An 18,068-nucleotide genomic window follows, 5' to 3' on the forward strand; every position below is an offset into this window, starting at 1 on the left:
GAAGCACTTTGCACTGCAAGGTTAACAGCCTTGCCGTTGAATAGGCCTGGTACTGGCAGGAGTCTCTTGTGCAGACCTTCAGACAGGTGTTTTGAAAGTAGGAGATTGAAGTAATAGGGATGCTTGGGCCTGTCTAATCGATGAATGTGTGGGAATCATTTGGTTTACGGAATGGGCAGGTTTCCCTGTTTAAGTGCAGAAAAATCTCACAAGTGTTTTTCAGCAGCCACACAAAAAAAAATACAACCAGAATATAGTCCTCTTTAATCCCCAGTGTTTTAACAATTTGTATTCTTACAATTAAAACCGTCATACAGTATGATTTCAAGTGTTAAGAACACAAAAATTGCCCTTAAGAGGTCAGATAGAAGATCTCTTTTAATACAGTATTTGTCTTTAATAAAAGCAGTAGCAGATGCTTAATGGAGAAGCTGTTACAAGAGGAAAAGCAGATGACAGACACCTCCTTAGACTTTTCACAGCAATCTGTATATCAGGGATGTGTTGGGTTCTGCAGGGGTTTTTTGTAGTTAATACCATCTGTTGCCTGACCAGTAATTCCCTTGTTCATTGCGGCAATGTTTTTGTTTAGTAGATCAGCTGTCTTGATCTTCTATCTAAATATCATTACCTCTTAATGCTTTTTCTGGCCCATTAAAAGGTGTGGCCAGAATGTCATAGTTTAGCATATTGGTTTCTGATTCATTGGTAGTAGTATTTTTTTTTAAATTTTATTAAGGATTTTGATATTTTTAGTGGATTCTGGAATGATCCTTCTGTAAAGTGTTTTTGTCCTCTGGAATATTTTCAAGGAGATTTCGTTGGCAATTTCTGTAACTCAGAAATGCAGAATACAGAAAAATCAAATTTACCTAGACTCAGTTAAAGAGCCTTTTCTCTATGGATGTGATTTCATTTGTATCCTATGTAAACTTTTATGTTTTAAAAGTCTAATTGCTGGACTTCTTTACATTTGCTATTTTTAAAGTGAACTAGGTGATTTGTACTGTAACAGGTTTGCAAGATTTTCGAAATTATTAATGACTGATTTTTACAATGCTGCTTTCAAAATATAGAACTAAATAGATGGAAAACTTTGCAATGCTTAGAAAATAGCAGTTTTTAAAGTTCCCTAAATTGTGTATTTGCATGTTTGTGATGTTACTTTATATTTATTTATATACCTGAAAAGTATGGTGGCTTAATGCTTACCATGCTGCTGTAGTAAGTGGTACATGAAAAGTTAGAAGCTGCGTTTGCTTTTCAGTAATCCTTTATTTTTTTACGTTTGGGTGTTTTTAATCCTATTTCATGTCAATTTGCGTTATTTATGACATTAGGAAATGTTATGAGTGTTCCTAGTTTTTTATTTATGAAAGCAACAAAAATCTATAGAAAATACTTATTTCCTTTTAAGTTTTTCCAATTCACCTGATAGTAATTGGGTGAATTATTTTCCCTCTGCTCCTCCTTACTCATCCCAGTGGGAAACTCTTCTAAGTAGTATTTTGCTATTATGACTCATGGAAGATTGTAATGAATTGCTTAGAATAGGAAGCATAACTCTAAAAAGAGGTGTAGGTGGTGATGTGGTCATTGCTGGGAGGTATGCTATGTTTCAAGGAATAATTTAAGTTACAAAAATGGAACACATAGCAGTTAATTGTAAGTATTCATAAGCAATGTTACTGTAGTAACACTGTTAGCATGATTACTTTTCCCTTCTACCCTCTGATTGATAGGGAGTACAAAATGCACTTGTATCTGCTTTAAAGAGCTTTTAAAAATGTCACTGTCATACTAAAGGCTAAACAATGTTTTAAGCATTTATACCTTAAAGGCTTAAAGGAATTTTGTGGGGCATTGTATTAGATGTTGTACTTCCCTATACCCGACTTCATTGATTAGAAGTAGCAGAATTTATACGAAGGTGGAAATGCTGTGGTTGGAGTTCTTTGTTGAACTGAAATGCAAAATGAGAATAGGCATTTTTGTAGGTAGGAAACTAATCAGACACGCCAATACCTGAAATGTAATCAAAATACATCAGTGTGAAATTCAGACCGAAATTTTGTTATTTGGTGTATTTAAAATGTCTTCCTGGAACTTTTTTAAAGTTACGGATCATCTGTCCTTCACAGTCCTAACAAAATAGCTAAACAAGTTAAATCTAATGTTACATAAGGCAGACTTGTAGGGTTTTCTGTTTGCATATATGTCTGTAGGACTTTGGATATCTTCATGTAGCTTATTTGTCTGTAGACACAAGGAACCATGAGGACAGAAAAACTTCTGTGTTTCTTCTTGCTGACTTTCTTTTGGGAGGACTGGATGTAACTCCCAGCTTGCAGATCTCAGGAAATACTACTGGAAGCCAGGGTTGTTTATTTTCTACCCATTTTGTTTCTCTGTGCAATGCCACATGTCTCAAACCTTTGAGATTGCTACCACTTGAATTGTATGGTCCCATCTACACAGACTTTAACAATCTGATGAAGAGGAAGAAAGACTCAGCTTTTTCTTCCTTTCTTCCCCTGAGTGCCGGTTTCTTGCCTGCTTGTGTATCTGTGAATACTGAGAGTAGAGATTCAAAGGCACCTTGCCCTTTATTCTATACATGCTTTTCTTATTTGCTTTTTGCTTTGTTGTTATTTTTTTCCTCTGTAGCTAGTGGAAGATGCCTGAGCTAGATACAGGTCATGCAACTTGTGGTCATTAAAACAAGTTTTAAAAAAAGCCAGTAATGTGTTACTTTCCATGTGTCTGTCCCAGAGGGTCCTTTACAAAACTGACTTTGTAAATTGTCCTTCTCCATAACATTGGAAAAAGTACTTCTACTTGGCTACTGAATAAACAAGAAAGTTTAAAATCCATCTTCTTCACAAGTTTCTGCAACCTTCATGTTGTGGGAGTAATGATCTTCAAATGTAGCATTGCATAGTTGGTGTGCTGTTTCCTTTGTAGCATCTAATACTAACTATTCTAACTTGTTGAACACTTGAGTCAATGTCCACAAATTGAGAACCGAGATGTTTTTCTACACAATGAACAATGCAGACCATTGAATATGTTCCAAAGAGATTGAGGCCAGGAGCCTAGTGGAGTTTTTAGAAGGTGTGGGTTTTTTAGTAGAAGCTAATAAAATGAAAGGTAAGTCTTAAAAAATTTCATAGTAGGTGCAGTTTGGAAACTGAAGTGTAGGTTAATTGCTTACTAACCAATATTACTAAGATATATATTTTTTTAAACCAGATAGTTAATTCAACTCCGTGTTTCTATGCTGGTTTTGGAGTTTTTATTGAGAAAATTTTTTTTGTTGGTTTTGTATTTTATTTTGGTTTTAACACTTTGCTCTAAAGCAGCTGGGACGGACCACTGTCAAGAACTTTATACTGAAATGAAAGGTTAAATGCTGAGAATCTGGGTAATTTTTACTTCTCAACAAAAATTGGCATCAGACTTGTGTATGGGTAGTATTTGAATTTTTGAGGTGCCCAGGTAAAATTCTTTTAAGAATCCCAGTTACAGTATATAGACATTGCAAGATGTTTTGTTTTTGTATTTTCCTTCTTGTGGCTAAGGTGCTGCCTTAACACCAGGAAGGGCTGCCATCTCTGGGTGTTACCTTGTTCTTGCTCATCAGACTTTCAAGTCCTTCTTTGGCTTATGAATCTTCTTGAATTTATTTGTTTCTTGTTCTTGAAAACTGTCTAATTTTTTTATTTCCTTCTGGGAGTGCATAAACAAATGTCCTTAATGCTTTAGAAACCTGAACACCTCTGGTTGTCTGATACTGATGGTTTAGGTCTTTATGATGTGGTTTTCTGGCAGTTGGTAGTCATGTTTTGACAATATCACAAGGCAAGAATGCTAAACATTTACTCTTTGGTTTAATTCTGTTCAAGACTATCAGCCATTCATTCACGCTGTACTAGTTTGAAAGCAAACCAGTGAGAGACTCAAAATCAGAACTACAATTTAGTAGGAAAATTAAAAATAAATGCAGTAGTACAGAAACACTGCCAGAGTCAGGGTGCCACCTGACACCTTGTCTGGCAGGGTGGTGGTAGCAGTCCGATTAAATGGTGACTGCAGTCCTCCTGAGGTGATAGATGTGTTGATGCGGTAGTCCTGTAGAAGGGTCTGCTCTTCCTAGGAAGGTCCAGTGGTGGCTATGTAGCTCTTGTCCTCTGGGAACCCAGTATGTAAGGGCTGACTGTGGTGTTCCAAACCTCAGGTTATATCCAGGATGGAATGCTTGGTTCCTCCCCCTGGGCAGAGCATCTCACAATGGGATGATGTAGTTTTATGAGTCGTGCAGTGAGGCTGGATGGCCCATTACCAGAAGATATTTCCGGAGGGAGTTATCAGGGATGTGTCATGGAAGAGATAAAGATCACTGCCCGACATGGTTTTAACAGCTGGTGATAGAATACATACTTTTGGTTACATCTTACATTGTAACCTAAGACACACGTGCAAGGAAAAATCTTAATCCTAGAGCTGTTACATGCATGATTCATGCAGTAATAGCATTTCCCCTCCTGTAAGCAGTAGGAGGGAACTAGGATTAATAAAAGCAGTAATGGAGAACTAAGGGAAGATGGGCAGTGTTTCATGTGAAGGATTTTACTAAGGTTTATTGCCCTTGTGGAAGAGGACTCCCTGCTGTGGCTGTGCTGCTGCTGGAACTTTCTGTACGAGAGTTAAATTTTCTGGTAACACCTATTAGGGATTTTCTGAAAGCAGTTTACAATGGGATTATATAATAGTCAGAAGCTCCATTTCATATATGGGAGAAAGACATTGTTAAACGCAATGGTTTCTTCAGTTCCTTATCTGTTAAAATGACACATCAGAGCTTTGTGGTGGTGAATGTAAAATGGTAGTGAGAAGGTTAGAATTTTTGGAATGTAGAATATTTTATATAAAAGGCATCTCTCTTAGTTTCTGAAGAGTTAAGAACTATGTATTGAGATAACTTTCTCCAGTTTGATTCAGGTTTATGTGGAATTGATTAGCTTGGGAAAAGGGAGAACAATGTGTTGTGTTCAGTGCATGTGTAGTATAAACATATGGTCAGAATCTTAGATGGTTGGTGTGTATGCAAAAAAAATGCTTCTAAGAACCATACTTAGTAGTTTTATTTATAGGAATATATTTCTGTGTTCTCAGTTGTGATGCGTGTTCTATTTATGTATTTCAGCTGTCTTTGTGTTAGGAAAGAAGTTTTTGCATAGTCATGTTTTCAAGAAAGTCTAATTGATTTTTTTTTTTCTTAATATAGAATACAGACTGATACATACTTGTAATGATTGCTTCTGATACAGCAATAAGCTGCAAATGACACAACAATAAATTGTAGAGTGGCAGTGTAAATGTACTGGCTCCGTGTATTGAATGGAAGGGAGACATCTTTGGTTTGGAAAAAGTGGTTGTGCCATCACATGTTACATAGCAAATGGTCAGTGTGCAGGTTTTTAACCACGGTAGCTGTCACCAAGACTTGGGGAGTCCTTACACATTCATCAAACACTGGATGCTTCCGAGCTGAATGTGAACCAGTGCTGTAGAACTAGGAAGGACTGTACTCTTCAGTCAGACTTTGGAACCACCCACTGTCCTCTTGAGGAATGTTTCAAAACATGTGGCTGAATGACGAGAAGCAATAACATGGGGTCCTCTCACCTGTCTGTGGCAGCAGAGGAACATGCTGGTTACAGACTATGTGCTTGCATGATTGACGTGTACTGCGCTACACTCAGGTGTGATTCAGATCAAGGTAGTGCCTTCCCCTTCCCTTGGGACAAGGGACCGTAACTGCATTTATTCCAATTTTCTGTGTGCAGACAGAAGTCCCTGGGGCTTTTGTTTTCAGATTTTCTTTGTAGCTTCAGAGGTGTTGTGGTTTAACCCAGCTGGCAACTGTGTACCATGCAACCACTGGCTCCCTTTCTCCCCACCCTGGTGCATCCAAAACAGAGTACTGTGCTACCAAGGAGAAATAAACTCTATCCCAGCCAAAACCAGGACAAGAGGGAAGACAAATACTGGTGATTTTTTGGGGAGGTTTGTTATTTTGTGTAATTAAAGATGAGATTCCATTCTCATGGCGTAAGTAAAGGTCTTAATGGCCTCTCTGCCTTAAAACTTAAGGTCACTTTAATACATCTGTGATTGAGAATATGAAGAGAGACTGAACATCTTTCAGCTCTATATTATGAGAAGTAGAGGTTAAATTATGCTCTAGGATGAGAAAAAGGAAAAAAATAAGCAGGAAACAAAAATAGAAGCTAATTCCTAAACTTCAAGTGTCAATTATACTGACGTTTATTTCTGTTAGTGGTTCAATTAACTGTAATTACTTAATTGAGCCAATAATTGAAATAATCCTGCTTCCTCAAATTTTAGAATAACCCCAGAAATGGCATATGCCATCTCACCTGCTGTGTAGACCAGTTTGGTGTGTCAGGGGAAGTGTATTTTTGAGTAGGGTTAGGTTTGCTGCAAAACAGGGGTCCTAGGAGGCAGATATAATGTTCCAAATCACACTTTGTCTCTTAGGTTTCACCTGGGCTTTGTTACAGCTCGTGTTTACTGGCAGAGAATGGGGGTTGAAAGAGGTTTGCATGATCCTGCGTTTCCTTGAGTGGTGTAAGAGCAGCAGTGTTTCATCTATTAACTACATCTGGTTGTTAATACACTTAATTATGGGCCTGTTGGTGTTAAATCTTTATATTGACTGACAATGACCTGTGTGTGTGGTTTTAGCCTTTTGAAGATTTTGCACTGTCCTTTGGAACTAATGATAAGCAATATTTGTATGACCTAAACATTTTAATGGTTTTACTTTATTAACAAATAGTTTTGCATTTTAATTCATTCATTTCTTGCTTCTGAAGGTTTATATATTTGTGAGATGGGGTGGGGGTATTCTTTCCACTCGGTGCTTGTAATTTGAAATGCTTTTGAGTCCTGATAAGCTTTCTGGTAATACTTTGTATTCTAGAACAGTTACACTTGTATTGTTGTGTCTCCTGTACACTGTGTATGCACGACTGCAGCCGCCTTGTTTCATCAGCTGCTGCTTGGATTGTTCAGATTGTTGCAGCTTTGTGGTAGATATTGCTTGGTACTGGTTTTAAGTTGACAATTACTGTCTGCTGCCAAGAGGTTTGTTTCTTTGTTTCTTTTTTTTTTTTTTTCCTTTGCCCCATGCCCTCCCTGAAAATGGGATTTTGACTAAACAGCATTGAAGAAAATCCAATGGTCTCATGCATACATACGTGGACTAATGAAGTTATGACTGTGCATACTGGATGCCTACAATCACAATTTCCTCTTAGAAGCCTCTGTTTTGTGGCAGTCATGGCTTCTCCTTTGTCTGCACTGCCAGGTTTGAGCTATTTATGGCATTACAAGACAATATCTTCCTTGCAACCATTGGTATATGTTCTTGGGTTTTGTGTTGGGGGGGGATTTTGTTGCTTTTTTTGGGTTTGGTTGTTTTTTTGTTCCAGGAGCTATATGAGTGTGTTGGTTTCTTTCTGCTCCAAAATGAACTATCTTTGCTTCTGTTTGGTTTCCTGAAATCTTGAGCTTATGATCTCTAACCAAGTCACTCCTTAGAACACTTTTTAATTACAGTCATCTCTGCTTCCATTTTGCTTTTGCTTCCTGACATGCCCTCCGCCTATGTACAACCTGCTGTTCACATCTCCTTGACCATCCAAGTTACTCAACTTCACAATGATGGTTTCACGCATCTCTTCCAGAGGGTACCAATTTCTGGTATTGTCATGGTGTCTTTGTAGGATATCTGTTGGGACACCAAGAAAGCCATAGGGTGATTAAGATGAGAGAGACTCCAAATTTGTTCAGCTTTCGAAGAGCCACTGGCACCATAATTGCCAGTGTCTGGAAAATCCTGAATCTCTGGCATAGGCGTACTTTACTTTGCAGACAGCATTCAAGAATTGTGCCCCTACATCTTGGAGAGGAAACAAAAAAAAGGCAAAATTTGGCTCATTGCAGTTTTGAAGTGGACTTAGTAATGGAAAATCACAAGCTCATCTTGTTCTCAGAGCCGTGGTGGCTCTGCTTCTGATCCCAATTTTTTTTTTCGTTTTTGTATGATAATACCTCTTGAACTGAAATTAGGATTTTTTGTTTAGTGCAGCAGAGAGTATAACTTAAAATCCTTTGAATTACTGGTTGGTGCTTTTTGTTGTTAGCTGTGGAATTCTAGTCGGGATTTTTTCATCTTAGTCTTTGGGTACCTTTTCTCCTGATTTCTTTGGGAAGTAAATTTTTCCGTAAGTGAGCTTTCAAAGCTGGTTTATTCATGTTGCATTTTTAACTCTAGTGGTTTTAACTTCACTAGCAAAGTAGTTCACTGAACATACATGGTTTTATCTATGTGTCTGTCTATCTATCTGTCTCCTGGAAGGCCAAGAGTTCATGTATGTATGTATGTATATATATATATATATATATAAAACTAAAATCTTGGCCTTCCAGAATTAAACTATGGTCCATGCCATGTATACCTGAATAGATATCTCATCTGTGACTTCGTGTACTTAATAGACAAAGAAGGATTTTTTTAGCCTTTGCCTCATTGTGTATGCACTTGTGTGTATATACATATATCTATTTTTACATTTAGTGTGCCTGTGCATATATGTATATGTGACAACATTAATTTCTGAAGTAATTTCATTAAATCAGTGTGGCTATACTACAGTTGAATTTAGCTTATTGTTCTGAACTACTTCTGAACTTTTGCTAGCTAATTGGATAGTAATACTGCAGTTTTACTTCTGCAAAGGAGCATCCTTTTGCAGAGAGAAAGTAGCTTGGTTGATCTGAGTATTTTCTACTGAAAATATTATGGAAAGGTTTAGATTATTAATACAGACTTTTGTGTTTGTGAGGCTAACTTAAATATTAGTGTGAATCAGACTTGGAGCAGTACTTACATTCTCTTATCCAGACATCCAAACTCACCTCTTCCACGTGTCAGGTTTTTGGATTATTGGCGGTCTGCAGTTGTTGTGAATTTAGTCAGCAACTAAATCTGTTGTGTGTTGCACAGGGTGTGGGATTAGAATGATATGTGGGCCAATAATACTGCTTTATAAGTCTAAATAAGATTAAAAGATATTTTCCCCCATTAACTTTTGTAATGTAGTCTGCCTCTTCAGGCTGATTGCAGGTAATTTTCAGATAACTGAGCAGCCCATAGCTACCATTGACTGAAACGAGCAAGATTTGTGGGTTCTTACTGCTTCTGAAAATTGGTCCAAAATATCTAAAGATGTGTTCAAAATTAGCTCACTTCTGAAAGCAATGAACACCTGCTTGTGTATTTATATAGTAATTAAATGCACATTTGACATATTTAGAATACTTTTGGTGTAATTGGCAAGGAGTGACAAGGTCATAAATTAGCACAGGTTGTTTAATTTGCTAATATAGTCACATAAGGTGTTGGGGATTTTTTTGGTCCAAAATCTGGTTGTGGTTGCAGTAACAAGCTGTTGAGATAGAGTTTATTTATTCTAATAAAGCAAGGATTTTTTTGCGAAGAAAGTTTCAAGAAGCATTTGTAAAACTTGTAGGTTGAAAAATGGAATTTAGAAAATTTTCTCCATATTGAAAAGAATTAAGTGAGAAAATTATATTTAAACAAAGAGACTGCATGCAAGAATCATATAAAGATGAGTTTGAACAACTTCTGCTCATACAGATTTTGATGGATTTTTTTTTTTTCTTTTAGTCACTTTTGCACCTTACAATCACTGGATTTTGTGTGTGTTGCTATATCCTATTTTGCTGATATTACTCAGCTGTAGTACAGTTTCACGTATTTGGAGCCTCCTGTTTCCCAGTCTCTAATGCATCCACAATATTTATCAATATATGTGGTTTGGAACTGAAAAGCTTATGAAGTATCTCATATTAACTCTACAATTTTTTAAACCTTTCAAGAGATGACACGAATAAGGAAGAAGATGAAGATGAAGAAGAAGCAGAGGAGGAGGAAGAGGAGGAGGAGGAGGAAGAAGACAACAATAACAATGAGGAAGAAGAGTTTGAATGCTATCCACCAGGCATGAAAGTCCAAGTGCGGTATGGAAGAGGGAAAAATCAAAAAATGTATGAAGCTAGTATTAAAGATTCTGACATCGAAGGTGGAGAAGTCCTTTACTTGGTGCACTACTGTGGATGGAACGTGAGGTAACTTGAGTTTTAGTTAGTGATTACTTCTTGAATTACTTCTCAAATACACTGATGAATTTTAAAAACTAAATTAACAGACATCTGGAGTCCTAAACTTTCAGTATTGGTGTTCTGTGAAGGTCATTGTACTGTATGAAACTTAGATTTTTAACACTATATAAATGCAGGGCTTTAGTTACTTTGAAAATCATCTTTAAATGACTTGTTCAAAGAAGGCTTCATTTGTTCCTCATCTTACTTTTAGATCTTCCCATACAAGTGACACCTCACTCTTTTCAGATTCCTCCTCTGGCTCTTAAGCCGATTTTCTCTCGTTCAGTATTTGAGTAGTGCATTTAGCTAAAGCTGTGAACTCACTCTTGTCAGTGAAGCACAGAGTACATCAGCAGTATGGTATTTAACTGGAAAACAACAAGATTTAGTGGGAAATAAGTGCACAGCAAATAACTGCATTTCATCTGATCTGATATCTATCCTCCCTACCCCACCTCCTGCTGAGGCTGCCCTAATCTTCCAAGCAAGACTCTTCTTAGCCTAGTGGCTTCTTATGCTTTCTTTGATATAAGGAGGAGCATATGCTTTTTATTGACTTTAGTCTAGCATTAATAGAAATAAGTTGAAGTATTTCTGTTGCTATTTCAGACCTCTTTTTTGCCATTTAAAACTTGAAGCAACTTTGAAAACAGTAGAGAAAACTAAAATTTTTGAGCAGCTTATAAGCATGTCTGCTTCTTTCCTCAGTTTCAATGTAAGTGCTCACTGTCCTTAACTATTAGCTTTTCAACTCTATTACTGCCTCTAAAATAACTCCAACCCCCCCTCCCTCCCCCAAGTCTGAGACAAGTCTGATGTACTTTTTTCTTTACTTATTTTTCCTTTTCTGGGAAAGCTGAGTTTTCAGCTGAAAGCTGAAGGTAGACTTCCTCTGTCATCTGGGCATCCTGCCTCTGACCAAGAGGGCAGGACAAATGTCATTTGTTCAGTTCCAGCAAGGTCTGCTAGGAAAGGTAACAGAGAAGTGTGATGCTTCTCTTGCTGCTTGAATTCACCTCTTTGCATCAAGGCCTGGTGATTTCCAGGTGCACCTGAGCTACTGCTGAGGAGGAGTCTCGCTCTTGCCGGTTTCGATACCTATCTTCTGTAGAATTTTGATCTACATTGATCTACAGGAATAGGATGTGACATAAACTGTCTTCAGGCAACATCTGTAAGCATAGTGGGCTGTGAAGTCAAGATACAAGGGGAGATGCAGCCTGCTCAAGGTGGGAGCTGGGGTGTGACTTGCGTTTTGGTCTGGTCCTTTTTGAGGACTCCCCCCTTGGAGTGCAAGTTGGTGAAATTTTCATCCTACTCACTGAAGATTACTGTGTGTACCATTCCAAGAGGTTTCTTGCTTTTAAACTCTTTGTTTTGGAATTCACGTGTAAGCATAGAAGTTATTTTTCTTTTTGAGCAAATACTCATGCTATTATCCATGCTTTGAGGTGAGATGATCAGATTTTTATTTGAGCAGTTCCACTTCAAATCTGAAGAAATGAGAAGTCAAAAATGAGTCTTCTTCACCTTGGAGATTCCAGCACCCCAGTTCTTAAAGGAGAAATCAAGATTCTCAATTTTTAACTTTGCATTTTAAACAAATCTGCAGATTCATATCAGAGGCATTATTTCTGTGACAAGGATATGTTTGATAATAAAAGCATTTTTAGTAACTTGCACTCACTTGAAAAGTAAGGAGTGTTGGTTGTTTGGTCTTTCTGGCAGCAGGACTTGGGTTTATATTTTTACCTCGTGTTTTAAAAGAGCCCCCTGAAAAGGTAGGGGGAGGGAGTGGGATTCTTCACTAAAAAATACATCAGTGATTGAGATTTAGCTGTGGGACTGTGCATGGACTCTGCTAAATGTGGCTAATTTTTTTCTTTTGTGTTTACTTAATTTAATTACTTAAATTTTTAGATTTGACAGAAGACTGTGTAAGCTTCACCTTTAGCCAGCATCTAAACACTTTGATAGTTTAGTATTGTGAAGATTAGTTTTGTATGCTCTAATAGCTTGATTTGGCTTTTAGTCAGTGACAACCTGCAAAAGCCATCTGCCTTAGTTGGGTAGGAAGCAATGCCCTCCTCTCCTTAGTCATTGTAGCTTACTTAGCTGGCACAAGTGCAGTACAGGGGATGAACTGAACTAGGATTTTCTAGTCATCCAGGGTTTTTTTAATTCTGTCATCATTCTTCTACTCCTTAAAGTTGACTTTCCTGTTTCCTCTTTTGGTCAAGTATGCCATTTAATGGCCTGTTCTTTAAACTTGTACGTTTGAGCAGAAATACTAAATAACTACTAATGTTTCTTATCACAAGTTAATTTCAATATCAGTCTGGAATTCAGAATAAGTGTGTGTGTGTGGGGGTGTGCTCACATGCTTTAGGGTACTTAGAATGAAGTTTGGTAAGCTTGATACTCATCTTCATTAGTTGGGCTTTTTCTTAAATGCTTTGGAACCAGTGACACTGAGAACTGTTGAACTTTTTTTTTTTTTTTTAAGAGTAAGTAGAAAGTGCAGAAGCTGTACAGCGTTATGATCTTGTTGTTAGCTCCTGAGATTCAGGTGATGTGTGTCTCTGATAAAGCTCTCTGAATGGTAGTGTTCAGTGGAGCCTGACTTGTAGTGAAAGGGAATGGTAGAAATCTACCCTGTTAGAGGGACCTGCTTACCACGTGTTAACCAGAAAAAGCAGAGAAATACAGAGAAACTGTGCTTCTTCTCACAGACCAGTAATGTTCTGAATTATGTATGCTTTATATGTAACTAAAACTTCTTTGGGGCTTACGGTGCCAGTTCCTTCTGCTGTAATTTTAATCTTCAGATGCCAGTGCAAAGAAAAGTGCATTGTGTAAGTGTTTGAGGTGACTTTCCTCTGCAGTGTGTTCCCAGTAATTAGAGGGTGCATATTTAAAAAGCATTTAGATTGTTGAACCTGTGGGTCATTATTGTACAACATCAAATATATGTTACTCTTGAATGTTTCAGATGTTTAAAGCTAAAGACTTACTATTTTCAACACTTCTTTCCTTCTGTATGTGAAAGTGGTAATTTCTGTCTAAGTTTGTTGAAACATTACTTCATATATAAATTTTATACTTAATGGTTAACCACTGAAAGTAAATGTTTAGCAAACTTTTGGGCCCTGGAGAGTAATGTATGTCATGGGGGGCCAGGGGAGGGATTATTTAAAAAAACAAAAAAGAAATTAAACAAACCAGAATCTCCATCTAACATTCCAGTATTTGGGTATCAGACTAGTTTTCTCCTTTCTTTGATCACAGTCAAAAAAAAAAAAAAATTGATTCTCCCTTTTTAGCAGCTACAGATAATATATTGGAACTTTTCAGTGAATTTGCTAAGGCTTGCTAGCTCCTTGAGGTCACTTGTCCTCCTGAGAAAGTGGTACCTTTGCTAGTATAAATCTAGTCTGGAAAAGTATGCTTTCTTCCTTGTTTCTCCTCTACTACTTCTGTGGAAGATTGACTGTGCAATCTCTTGACAGTGTGTTATGGTGCATTTTAGCTTGCAAGTAGTACCTATGGGTGTAATAGAATCAGTGCATACTCTGATGCAAGGTGTTCTTCTTTGTCTTCATTTTGGCAAAGTAGGGAGATTTTGTTTATGAAAGCATTCCAGGTTTTCATATGAAACCTGATTTAAAAAAATAAGTAAATAATAATTTCTTATTAAATCCCCCCTCTTGATTTTCAAAGAAATCTGTGTAAACTCTTCTAGGAGCAGCTTCCCATATTATCTCCTTCCTCTCCATACTCATCTGCTCACATTAGGGTGCTGAAGCAAGTACATGTGAAAGACAGCACTGCAGTAAAACAACTCAGGTCCTCTGAAAGTACATGCTTGTAGTGAGAGCTGAAGAACTTTTTTGATAATATTTTTGGGTTTATTTTGTTTTGTGAATAGACCTCTAAAGCAAGATTAGTGTTGAAGTGAGTTTTCATGTTAGCAGGTGCAGTTCTAGAAAGAGGCTCTAGTCTGAGTCACACACCCCATTTTAGATGCAGCTTTCGGGGTGCTTCTCTATCTTGCAGTAGAGGAAAATGTAACTTAGGGTCAGGTTGTCAACTGTGGCTTGGAATGTGTCTTTTTTGCACGATCTGTTTCTGCCTGGGGTCCAGTTGTCCCAGATTTAGGCAAACCATGTATGCATTCAGTATGTGAGTAGTGAAAGGAGCTGTGTGATGCAAAGGTGTGAAGTGTGGGCAGCTGATTCCCTGGAAAAGATGTGAGATTTCTGTGGCTTCGTCGAAGGGTCTGTCTGCTGTTTTGGGTGCAGTCAGGAGTAAAGCAGGATATGCTCTGGCCAGGAACTGTGACTGTCACACATTAGTGTTTCAATTTGTGGTCCTTGGCATGAGGGCTTGCGTGACCACTGCTTCTCATGCGTAGTGTTTAAGACTCTGTGGTATGTACAGGTATTCCCTTCAGGTTCTGCATTTCTCTCCTTCGGTTCAGTGTGCCCCCATGTCTATCAGCTCTTGCCCCAACAGGCACTGCAGTTGCTGTGGATCTCAGACAGTGTGGGCTGTGCACAGACTTTGCATAGGAGGAAGATCATTTTCTTATTGGAGATGCATAAGAATGCGTGAATACGAATTTGGTATTCTAGCAATGTATTTGAGGCAGAAAGGACACTGTCAGAATCATCGCTTTTCACCATGTGTTTGTCAGGTCCTATGCTGTTTTCCTGCATGTATTTAGATCTAATAGAATACTCCTACATTTCTCTGGGTCACAAAGTCCATTTGGCAGACACTTCATGGTATTCCTTATGCAAAACTTGTCTTTTTCTTGAAGAAGGATTGCTTCAGATAGGGTTTCCCATAGTCTCACAGAATATGGGATTTTTCTATACTGAGCAAGTACTCTGCAGAGTTATATTTCAGTTTTGAACCTGTTTACTGACATTTCACCTGGTAATGGGAGTGTTAATAGTACAATGACAGTGGTATCTGCAGCAGTATAGGCAGTCTTGGTATATCGTAGTCTGCATGGTCTGCTGTGAGATTTTGTGATTTTTATTGTCACATGGAGGGGAAAAAGCCAGAACAAATTGTTTTGGAAAGCTATTTTTCAGACTGCTGCCATAAATGTAAGTTACTAGGATACAGTATTTATCTTCTGAAATCCCTTGTATAGATCATAACTTATAATACATAGGAAAGCAAGTTGGAAACTTGCATGTTTTTCCCTAAATATTTTTAAATTATGTCAATATTATGGATATAATTGGCAGTGGTTGCAAAGAAGCTGAATTAGGATGGTATCAGTAGTCATTGCATGTATGAAAGTAAAATCAAGTAAGCCCAGCTGGAAACCAGCATGGTGATTATGCTCAGCTCCAACTTGTACCAGGTTTTTTTGGAGAGTGTGGTTTGGGGTTTGTGGTGTTTTAAAGTTGATTTTTTTCCCCTCTATTTTCACGTTTACATAGGAGGATCAGAATTGGTTTGTATGTACATTCAGGCCAAAGTTAATACAAACTAATTTTTAACTGAACTGTTTCTTATGCAGGTGGTTCTTGAATTTACAGTTTAAGTAGTAAAGAGCTTATTTTTATTGGGAGGGAAAAAATTGATTTAAATGATTCCTGAATTTTTTCAGAAATACACAAAGAATCTGGCAAGCACAGTACCATAGGTGCAGTATATTCTTAGTAAGAATGTACTTCTTTGGTCTTGGATTTGTACTTAACAGGTCCAGTCTTGAATACAAGATGCCTGTTGTTAATATCTTGGTGCTATTTAGTATGTTTTTGTCTTGTATCAGTCTGATACAAAATGGAAACCTTTAACAGAAAAGGAACTGAAAAATGTCACTGTGAAGTCAGTGACTCAAAGTTGGTGACTCTGAAGGGTTACTCACACCAGATACGTCTTTGCAGTCACTTGGGATGGAAAGAGTTTATTTTTATTAACTGGCTACATTTTATGTAGTTGAAAGAATTAATTTTATTGTTAAGGTTTTACAGTGTATAAATAGGAAGTATACCTATTAGAGGTCCGTACAGATTTTTCATTCAGGTAGTTTGTTTTACCTGCATTACATGGATTTCTGTTGTTCTGTGCAGACTGGAAAATAGAGGATTTTGGTTTTAGCCTTCAGTGTAAAAGGACTTTAATCCTCTGAACATTAGCTGAAACTTCACAGACTTGAGAATTACAGAAATTACTTGATTCAAATTCCAATTCTGTTTTTATATGGCTACTAATTCTCTTTTTCCTCAGTTAAATTTCTGTTGTGGTGTGCTTATCTGCTTAAAATCATAAATGTGTACAATTTCTTTTTCTGTTTAGGTATGATGAATGGATAAAGGCAGACAAGATAGTGAGACCAGCTGATAAAAATGTACCAAAAATTAAGCATCGAAAGAAAATAAAGGTAGTTTTCCTCCCTTTCTCTCTTGTTGCCCCCAGCATTGGTTTGATACATGGTTATGTAATCCCTGCCTCCCTTCCTGACCTTTTGATTGGTCTATAAATGCTTGTCAGGAAAAGCAACTTTTGTAGCGTTTTAAACATGGATACTCTTTTCATCATGGTTTTGGGTATTCTCTTTGAGGTGACGAAGGGAAGCTTCTCTTTCCTTCTTTCCCGAATTTTTAACTTAGATGTATATAGTCATTTACAGAAAATAAATGAGAAGGATACAGGTTATTGTCAGTGTTGGGAGCCAACATGGGGGGTTGAAATTTGAGAGCTCCCTGATTCTGGAGAGCAAACCTATGGACTAGTCCATGTGCATGGAACTTTGTAATTTTATTGCCAAGCATTTCTTTCAAAATTGATTCTTTCACAACTGATATTTGGGCTTAGATGATGACATATTTCTTGGACAGTAGGCTACAAGGAAGCTTTTCCTTTTGCCACTGCTGAGCCTGGCATATCCTGCAGTGCCACTACTCCTAGAGCACTGCTTGTGTTTGTTTTCCCATTTGTTTTAGTGTTGACAAAGTCCCTGTCTCCAGTAGAAAGGTCTTGGCATGGAGTGTAGAAAGGTATTTGTAGTCCTTTAAACAAAGAGGAGAGCTTTCCTCTACAGGTTGAATGTTTAAGATAACTGTAAGCATTATGTCATTGTAATCCATGATAAGATGTGTGTTCAAATGGGAAGAGTTTTTGTATCTTTTTTCTCACCTAGAATAAAACTGACAGAGAGAAGGAAGAGAAGTATTCTCCTAAACCCTGCAAATTGCGACGTTTGTCAAAACCCCCCTTTCACACCAGCACATCACCAGAGACTGGGTCCAAACTTGACAGCACTGAAGCCAAAAATACTGAACAAGCTCCAGTTAAATCAATAGAAATTACTTCTATCATTAATGGGCTACAAGGTATTGTACTTAAAAGCTTTTTCTAATTCTGTAAACAGCCTTTAAACAGGAGTAAATGAAAATGTAGAGCAACTGCTGCAATTAAATGCTTGAGTCTCTCTGGCTAATTATAACATCATCTTCAGAAATAACCCTTGGACAAAAGTAGTGTTGGCAGTTTCTGTGGATTCAGTGTGTCAACAGTCAGTTACATTTTGTGTTGCCATCCTTTTTTTTTTGTTTGATATAGAGCAAAGCGTTTTTGCCTCCTATCTAATTTCTAAATTTTTAATTTTTTATTTACCTAAGCTGTAGGACCTATTATTCATATATGCTTGTCTGTTGTTGCTAGAACTGTGTTCCCACAGTAGCATTATAATACCTAGTTGCTTCTCTTCATTCTTAGTTTAGATCATGCCTCCAGAGAAAGAAACCGTGTATGGTATAGGTAGT

General features: G+C 37.5%; 1 protein-coding gene across 1 annotated transcript in view; it reads left to right on the forward strand.

The window, feature by feature from the left end:
- Positions 1-18,068, forward strand: part of ARID4B (AT-rich interaction domain 4B) — an 87,804-nt gene that overhangs the window by 58,598 nt on the left and 11,138 nt on the right. Inside the window, 3 exon segments of the mRNA XM_008643281.2 lie at positions 9,994-10,242; positions 16,600-16,684; positions 17,444-17,636. Coding sequence (XP_008641503.1) covers positions 9,994-10,242; positions 16,600-16,684; positions 17,444-17,636 — 527 coding nt within the window.

This window comes from Corvus brachyrhynchos, unplaced genomic scaffold (genome assembly GCF_000691975.1).
Source record: "Corvus brachyrhynchos isolate BGI_N302 unplaced genomic scaffold, ASM69197v1 scaffold70, whole genome shotgun sequence".
Classification (NCBI taxonomy): domain Eukaryota; kingdom Metazoa; phylum Chordata; class Aves; order Passeriformes; family Corvidae; genus Corvus; species Corvus brachyrhynchos.